This window comes from Populus nigra, chromosome 3 (genome assembly GCF_951802175.1).
Source record: "Populus nigra chromosome 3, ddPopNigr1.1, whole genome shotgun sequence".
Taxonomy (NCBI): Eukaryota; Viridiplantae; Streptophyta; class Magnoliopsida; order Malpighiales; family Salicaceae; genus Populus; species Populus nigra.
Window position 1 is genome coordinate 19,483,992 of NC_084854.1, and position 9,248 is coordinate 19,493,239.

At 30.3% G+C, this 9,248-nt stretch overlaps 1 protein-coding gene across 5 annotated transcripts; it reads left to right on the forward strand.

Annotated features, from left to right (window-relative positions):
• Positions 1-221: 221 nt before the first annotated feature.
• LOC133689179 (uncharacterized) lies at positions 222-4,621 on the forward strand. 5 transcript variants are annotated; one of them, XR_009841269.1, is made up of 5 exons: positions 222-855; positions 1,960-2,132; positions 3,467-3,538; positions 3,962-4,081; positions 4,177-4,621. XR_009841269.1 is itself a non-coding variant. In XM_062108961.1 (3 exons), coding segments are annotated over exons 1-3 (528 nt in total). In that variant the 5' UTR covers positions 222-448; the 3' UTR covers positions 4,178-4,621. The 5 variants fall into 5 exon arrangements, 1 of the variants encoding a protein (XP_061964945.1); XR_009841268.1 differs by having other exon boundaries at positions 1,960-2,107; XR_009841266.1 differs by having other exon boundaries at positions 1,960-3,538.
• The last annotated feature ends 4,627 nt before the right edge of the window (positions 4,622-9,248 follow it).

Genomic DNA, 9,248 nt, shown 5'->3' on the forward strand with positions numbered 1-9,248 from the left:
CAATGAGAAGACAATGAAAGAAACTCACTAACACGAGGACAAACACTTGTCCCAAACTCAAGCTACAAATACTTTTTCGAGGAGCATGGATCGGTCGCATGTGAAGACAATGCACAGTTCATTGTCCTCTCAATTAATGAGAAGACAATGAAATAAATTCACCTACACCAGGACAAACAATATTCGTCCCAAACGCAAGCTAGCTACAAATACCCCACACTCTCACTACTCGTAACTGGTGAGCCTCTCAATTGATCAAATACACTTAACTTCTGTAATAAAAAAAGGCTTAAAACAATAGTAATAAGAGGCAAGTGAGACCAAATTCTTTTTTCATAAATCGTGAAAGATATAGTGGACATGGAGGGGAGAGAAGAAGATGTGAGGGTGGGTGATCAAAATAGGTATAGAGAGAGGCCACCCATAGGAACAGCTGCTCAAACCCAAAATGTCAACGACTAGACAGAGCCACCTCCAGCACCACTTCTTGAGCCTGGGAATTGTCATCATGGTCATTTTACATGGCAGGCATTGCCGAATTTGTTGCCACTTTTTTGTTCCTTTACATCAAAGTGCTAACTGTAATGGGGGCGGAAAAACCCGCACCAAGTGTTCAACGGTTGGAATTCAGGGCATTGCTTGGTCTTTTGGTGGGATGATTTTTGCTCTTGTCTATCGCACTGCTGGCATTTCAGGTACTGCTTGCCACTTTTTTGTTCCTTTACATCAAAGTGCTAACTGTAATGGGGGCGGAAAAATCCCGCACCAAGTATTCAACGGTTGGAATTCAGGGCATTGCTTGGTCTTTTGGTGGGATGATTTTTGCTCTTGTCTATCGCACTGCTGGCATTTCAGGTACTGCTCTTCTAACCGAAGTTATCTGATACGTTATGGATTACATGATGATATTTTAATCATCAATATGGTTGGGAATAATATCTTCATATGTTGTTTTGGTGATAAAGGTATAAGGTTGAGGATTTAAGATTATATTATTTTTTATAAATTTAAACTTGTATAAATATTTATTTTTTAAAAAAGTGTTGTTATCTCAATTTTTTTGTTAGTGTGCTAAATTAATAATAAAAAATACTAATTATTATCCTCCACATCAGCCAATTTTATCATTAACCATCAATTCCAATTATACTACTCTTTGAAGTCCTAAATTCTAAAAATTTGAGCGCTATATGCAATGGCACTCAGCAGACTCTAAAAGCAACATATTGAAAACTATAGGTTATAGCGAGAACTCGTACAAAATTGATTGATGGCCAGCTAGATATGTAATGAATGGTACCTTTTACTTCGAATGCAAAGCTACCTAGCTAAATAGGGCCAGCCCTAAATCTGTAATGGAAAAAAACACGCCGAGAATGGCTACTTTCGTTAGGGATTCTGGATGAAGTAGTACAGTTTGTAAGAGTAAGGAATTGCTGTAAAAGTATATACATTTTGGCATATGCATTGCTGTAAAAGTACCACAATTTCTATTCCCTAATAAAGTGTTACGCTTCCCTCACACAACGAGAAATGTTTCAGGGATGACCATGCACAAAAGAATCATGATTTTAATCGTGAGGGGTTAACTTTAATTGATTAAGTTTTGAGTTTATTCTTTAGAAAGTTATTGATTCGAGTTCTATAAATTTTAAAGCCACTAAAAGCTTATATGATCACTAACTTTAAAATCTGTGAGATTAATTAAGGCATATATAAGCTGACCCGAACATCCATAATAATAATAATAAAAAAAAAAACCTCAAGATTTTGGCATATGCATTGCTGAGCACTGCCATTATCATTCCAAATCTGAGTGGCTATTTTCAACCAGATTGTGGCAATCACCATCTTGGGAAAAATAGTTCAAACTTACATTAAAAGGCAAGAATGAGTTCAAGTTGTTCAAGTAAAGTGATGTGAAAGAAATAACATCAAAATCTTCTCATGATATCACAGCAGCAGAAACTACTTTTTCAAGGAGCGAGTATGTGTCGGTAACAAGTGAAGACAAGGCACAGTTCATTTTCCTCTCAATCAATGAGAAGACAGTGAAATAAATCTAACTACACCAGGACAAACATCTGTCCCAAAAACAATAGATTTGGTATGTAATTTGAATGGTTTATATGGTAAGTATGCTTCTTCTTTTTCTTTTTCTTTTTTTAATTTTCAATACGTAATTATTAATTTCAATAAAAAGGAGGCAAAATTAATAAATAAATTAGGTTGATTTAACATAAGAGAATAAGATAAGTAAAATTTATTAAACCTTTTAACAATAACTTAGAATATTTAATTATTTTTCTCTCTTAAAGCTTTCATCACTTAATAAAAAAATTGCTTTTCAATCATAATTCAATTGACATTAAGGAATTAATTAGGGGCTTTTGCTAATTAATTTAATCTTTATCGATCTTCCTTGCTTAAAGAAATTTAAGAATTTTCTTGAATTAAAAAAAATATTTATTTTACTTCGATGATCAACCTAATTCATTGAATGAACAATTTCTTTGAATTGAGCATATAAACATTAAATTATCTTTTATATTTTATTTTCAAAAGTTTAATTTTCTTTAGTTTTCTTATTAATCCCCAATTTTTATTTCAATTTATTGTAAGAAGAATTAGAATAGTTTCCTTTGGGTTCGACCTGGCTTTTACTATAGTGCTATAAAAAATCAAATCTTTAAAAAGAGAAAAAAGTCAAAATTAATTTTGATAGTTTCAATAACAACCAAAATACTGGTGGTAGTTTAAATTTACTATGTTTGGGTTTTGAAAGAAAGGTCAAGTGTTTGTAAGAGGTATTTCATCAATGGATATGTTTTTCATACTCAATGAGTTTATGTTATATGATCAACTTCTAAAGAGTTTGAAGTTGATTATTTTTGAAAATTAAAAGAGATGATTGAACTGTAATATCATACTAAGTAATATAGATAGGAGCGCTACTGGTTCTTCTAGCAATGCTTCTAAGGACCATGAGTTGCTAGGTGCCAATTATGATCAGACACTTAAGTCATATGCACTCTTTCTCGACACATGCTCATTGAGTGCGGTGCCGCCTTGCATAAAGAGTGTGTCTTATAAGCAGGATGTATATAATGGAAAATACATTACTTAGTGGAAGCCCGACCACAATATGAAAGTTTTTTTTTCCCTTTCTTGCATGATTAAAAAATAAACAACAATAGATAATTTTTGAATAATTAATTTTTATGATCGAATGAAATTTCAAGTTTATAAATATGGAGGCTTTTCACACAATAACATCAATGTTTAAATCATGAATGAAAGTACCTTTGTTTCAGTGGAATCAGATTTTCAAAAATCCTAAATAGAAGTTTATGATTGATGCTTGGTTTAGAAAATTTAAGGTTAGTATATATATTAACATTTTTTTTTAATTTGATCAGTTTTTTAATTTTAATGAACTAACTATTTTATAAAATTGACGTGTAAGGAAAACTTTTAATGGGAGGAGGTTGACAATGTTATTTGCTAGGAGGGTGTTGGAGAATCACAACGCTATTAGGTAAGATTAAATTCAAAATGTTATATTTATTTTTCATTATCTTAACCAATAATTTACTATTACCATATGGGTTGCATGATTTCTAATATGAGGTGAAAAAAAATCAAAGAAATATTCAAAAGAAAGAGGTCTTCCAGGTTGGGAAGACGTTGTTGTGCAGAGGGATTTCAAACCTTTACATGTCTCGGAGGCTATCTAAAATGCTTATATCCATTACATTATTTTTTAGCATTTCATGTGGCGATTATAGTAAGATGCAAAGAACCGAACAGGGAGATTCATGGTTCAATTACCACACACATCAGCAGATCCATTCTATTCATTTTGTGTGTGAAGAGGGTTGTAAAATTCTATTTTATTACTTTTTTAAAAAAATTATTGTGTTATATAAAAATGTTTAACTAACAATAGCTTTTTTTACAGGCTACTTCTCTTGGACATGATCCAAGATCAATTGAGCTTTTTGTTGAAATTCATATGCGAAATAAGGACCGCTAAAAAGCAGTGCAGCGACTCATTGATAGCTGAGCTCAGAAGTTCATGGTAAGTTGAATTTCAACAATTGTTTTCTGAAGTTATTATTTTTTTTAAATTTGCTGATTGTTTTTTCTTGGGAAATATTAACATCCGATTACAAGAGATACAAAGACGATCTTTCAATCCATTCAGAACTCGATCCAGATTTATAGTTGGAGGCTAGATCATTCGGTAGACCCAATATAAATTAGATTTATGGTATCTCAAACACTACAAGTGATGATATGCGGATGAGCCATAGTGTATTGACCATTGGTTCCTAGCAATCAGGTTTGATCACCTAATCTCCGGCTGTCCAAGCGATTGTACTACCCTGCTTAGTGTTGAGATGACCCAACTTAGATCCGATACTACTTAACTTAGGTGATCTTACAAGGAGCTATTGTCAAACATCAGTGGTTCATGTGGTCTACCTTGTTGCCCACTTGGTCTTGATGAAGATCAGCCTCTGCCTCCTCCTCCTTCTAATTTAGCTTCTGTCCCTTAAAATAATTGTATTTAATAATATTTTTAAAATTTATAATAAAAATGTGGTTTTGTATTTTAGTTTTATTTCTTTTAATTGTTTTATGTTTTGTTTATTTCATTTCTTAAAAAATATTAAATACAATATTGATGGAATTACAAACAAAATAATAATTACAAATGGAATTATTGACGGAAAAAGTCCCTTGAAAATTTTTAGAAAGTGTGAAAACAATTATATGACTTTGTAATTGACAATTGCAGATAGAATCATCGATAAACTAAATCCTTTGAAAAGTTCTAGAGAATAGAAAAAAATTACAAGACTTTGCCACTAATAATTAAAAATGGAATCATCAACGAACTAAGTCCCTTTGAATGTTTCAGAGAGTTGAAAAAAATATTGGACTTACCACTAACAGTATGTGAATCTCAATAGGTTAATTATGTTGGTAATATAAATTCAATCACTGATGGAACTACAAATGATTTTTTCTATCGGTGATATGCCATAATCGCTAATGAAATTACTAGCGAAATGGTGTTGGTAATTTTTTTTTATTTGGTGTGTTTTTTCTGTCTACATATCTATTGGTGATTATATTACTGAAGGAATGACCAATAAAATAAAAATTACTGAGAATATATTTTTCGATGACGAGTGCCTATTCATGATTTTGTCAGTAAATGTTTTTTTTTTTGACATAATCAATGTTTAAACATCAACAAAATATTCCATTGATATTATGCAATATTCTATAAAAACACATAACCATACACACCATTCAATCAGTATATACAACAACCTCTCTCTTTCATTTGCAACATTTCCAACATTTGCAACATTTCCAGCTCACTTGTTGTTGCACCAATTACAAGCATTTTATATACAACAATCACTTGAGAGTTGAGTATGAAACATTCATTTGACCAGAAGACTTAAACCGGCCTTCTCGAAAATGTATTTTTTTTTTAATGTTGTCCATAGACTTTACTTCAATCAAGTTTTATCTGAATTCTTGTATTTACAATAATCTTACATACTAAACTTTAATTGAACTTTTTCTTTAAACAAAAAAAAATTGCATAATTGTTAAACTTTAATCTGAACTTTTTTCTATAAAAACACATAACCATACACACCATTCAATCATCTTTCACATTGATGCCATCACCACTACCCCTCAGCTTCAAAATTGACAATTTTAAATCATCTAAGTGGTGGCTTAGTGGTAAGAACTTGGGTCCAAGAGGTTTGCTCCCTCTGTGGTCTCAGGTTCGAGCCCTGTGGTTGCTCATATGATGGCCACTAGAGGCTTACATGGTCATTAACTTCAGGGCCCGTGGGATTAGTCGAGGTGCGCGTAAGCTGGCCCGGACACCCACGTTAAACTAAAAAAAAAATTGACAATTTTACTTTTATTTTCAGCATCCAAATAATTATCAATTTTTAACATCAAAAGTAATCACCAATTTATGGAACACCCATTAACAAAAATTCACAATCAAACTTTACTACTTTGGAAAGGTCCAAACAATAAAAATGATAAAATTATAGACCATAAATATAATATTAGAAACATCAAACCTAACAAAAACTTTGAAAAGTCCATAATAAAGGATACAACCAATGATTTCTCTATCAATGAGATTGAGATTAACTAAATCTATAAAACATATATAGAAATCATTGTACACCCTAACTTAGTTTACTATTCATTGCTATAATGAAGTTCTTTTTTTTTTTTATCATTGGAAGAAAAAATAAGATGCATTGGTGTTAGGGATAATTTGTTCTTTTTGCATGACTCATTGATCATTAAAGAATTATCCAGGGGTATATATGTCTTTTCTAAATTCTTGAAATGGTAAAATAACTAAATTACTTCTAAGTCGATAAAATTTAAATTTGATGACCAAGGATGTTTCTATTTTTTTGCTTTTTAAACATGCGTGTTGTCCACACTTCAATGCCGTTTGAAGGACACGTGTGGTGCCTTGTAGTGACCTAACCTGCTTTTTTCCCATATTTTTAGAAGTGTTGCCGCATCCTCCTCTTTTTAGTATGGCATGTGTTGGTGGTGATGAGGCGGTTTTGTCAGTAATGAACCTTTCTTTTTTTCTTTATGTTATCTCTCTCCTCCCCCCAAAATCAAAGGTTGGCTCTCTTTGTTTTTATTATTTCGATTTTAGTTCTTATTCTTATGATTTCTAATTCTTTTCTCTGACTCTTTTGTAAAAGTTTTATTGGTTTTTAATTTCATCATTCAATCCAAGTTTTTGGTGTATTATTTTTTCCAATTTGGTCCTTATTTTTTTGATTCGTTTTTTTTTATTAAAATTATTTTTCTTTTCAATTTAACCCTTTAATTGAAAATTTTTGGTTGCCTTCTAATTTATTTTTTATTTCAATTTTCACCCATATTCTTTTAATTGTTGTTGTTTTTTTATTTCACGTCCTTTTGTGTAATTGATTTTTTTTTCTTGACTTCATCATTCTATATTTGATTTACTAGGGATTGGACTTCACAATTTTTCCAAGTATATATGGTACTTCCAATTTAATGACCCGAGTCACGTGTTTGAAAAGTCAATACGAGTCTACATTATTTTTGGCTTATTTTCTTTACCGATTTCATCGTTTGATAATAGTTTTTTTTTTAAAAACAGTATTGGTTTTGTGGTTTTTTTCAATTGCTTTACTATCAAGTTAACGTTATTCTAATCTGATGACCTAGGCGACGGGTTTTACTGTTTAACCTAGGTTGGCTCGCCCCTTATCACCTAGGTTATATATCTATCATGCTATCTCGAGCCTATTGTTTTTGTTCGTTTTTATCCAGTTTTGTACTTATAAGGGTTTTTTTCTCTAAGTTATCATGATCTTTTTTATTTAAAATATTTTTGATTGTTTACTATCATTGTCTATTTTTTTTATCTAATTACAATAAAACCAACTTATTAAACTCGATCAAGGCTATAATCTGTGTTTTTTTCCCAATATTCTTTGAAACATGCTTGTGGAACCTATACTATCTTTGCTTTTTTTCTTATTTTTTATTCTAATTTTGATTTTGTTTGATACGTTCTTTTAATATTTTTTTAAATAATTTTATTTATTTATATTTCAATTAATACCACTCCTCTATGATTTTTTTTTATTTTGCTTATTAGCCTTTTTTTTTAATGGAGTTTTTTTTAAAAAAAATTTATTTGTTTTTAATTTTTGAAGATATTATTTTGATTATTCTATGAGCTTCTTTTTATGTTTTATATAGAAGAACTTTATTTTTTTAAATAAAAATATTTATTTTTAGATATATTTCTAATATATGCAGTCTTGCATAATATTTTTTTGTCATTTTATTTTATTCTATCAATTTCATGTGTGTGTATTTTTATTATTGTTTGATTGAATAAAAAATTTATTTGAATTAAAAAATTCAGTAAACTCAACTAGATAAATATTCCATTTTGCGAACCAAATATCTTGATCTACATTAGTTTCTCACTTTTTTTAATTTTATTTTTAGTTATCATTAATGATTTATTTATTCATTTATTAACATACATGATTTTTAATTTATTTAATTAGATAATTACATTAACTTTTCGATTTACATTTAGAAATTTTATATGTTAGAAAACACATAGGAAAAACTGTATATTCAATTTTTTTTTTTTAATAATATACAACTTGCGGCATAGCGTGAGGCGAATAACTAGTAAGACTAAATTAAAATGAACCGATTTCTGTCGCTTACCTTTTCTTCTATTCTGGTCCTTTCTGGTTGCAGTTGTAGTCTTTCTTATGCATCTTGTGCTACCTAGTAATTCTGCAATTTTTCCAGTTGCAGTCTGGTTTTGTTTTTGTTTTTTCGATATTTTGGTTAGGTAGCCTTTTCCCTTTTCTGGCGCTGTAAGACTTTTTAGTTATCATATGTCGTGTTTAGTGCATTTTTAACTCATATACCTAATCAATGTGTTGGAGAAGCAAACGGGCTATTTAGTTGAGAATATTATGAGAGAAAGGCAAGTGCCTTCGACGAATCTTAGGCATTCATATTTAGAATGTGACCTTCATAGCTAACCAAACTTGAACTTAACAATCTTGTGTAAATTATTAATATGAATTACGTGACAAGTTCTTCTACTCACAGGACGACATTTATAGTTATGTCCACCATCCAAATGGTATTATCGTGCTCCTGTAGGCTGTAGCTCGACCCAACACGAGTCATGCCGAGGAGTATTTCATAGGCTTTCTCATATATTGTCGTCTAGTTATGATCAAGTAGTGTTTCTTTTTCTTTAAGCTATTCCCATGTTCTTTGTAATCTGGTGACTGAACTTGACTAATGTCCACGATTTCTTGGAAGCGTTTTTCTTTATTTGCTAGAATTAGACTTGAAAGGTCCCGAGTCTTCTTATTATAAATAAAAACAGATATTGAAGCCTCCAAATCAATTTTTTATTCAAATGATAATGTGAACAAAAAACAACTAAAAAACTGATTAAAACAAGAAAATTGAAAAACCATTAACAAAAAAATCAAATTATAAAAAAAAATCGATTATAATATTTAAAAAAATTACCAGTGCGATTCAGCTTCAGTTTTATAAGAATGAAACCAGTAATTAAACTGTTCGGTTCGGTTTTTTTTTTTTAAATACTATAAATTAAAAATAAATAAATTCTAAGAGTATTG

What these genes read in the sequence shown, in the direction of transcription:
- LOC133689179 (XM_062108961.1), top strand. Translation starts at nt 449, where the DNA reads ATGTCAACGACTAGACAGAGCCACCTCCAGCACCACTTCTTGAGCCTG. An exon ending in TCGCACTGCTGGCATTTCAG is followed by an intron (nt 856 to 3,961) that starts GTACTGCTCTTC and finishes CTTTTTTTACAG; the next exon opens with GCTACTTCTCTTGGACATGA.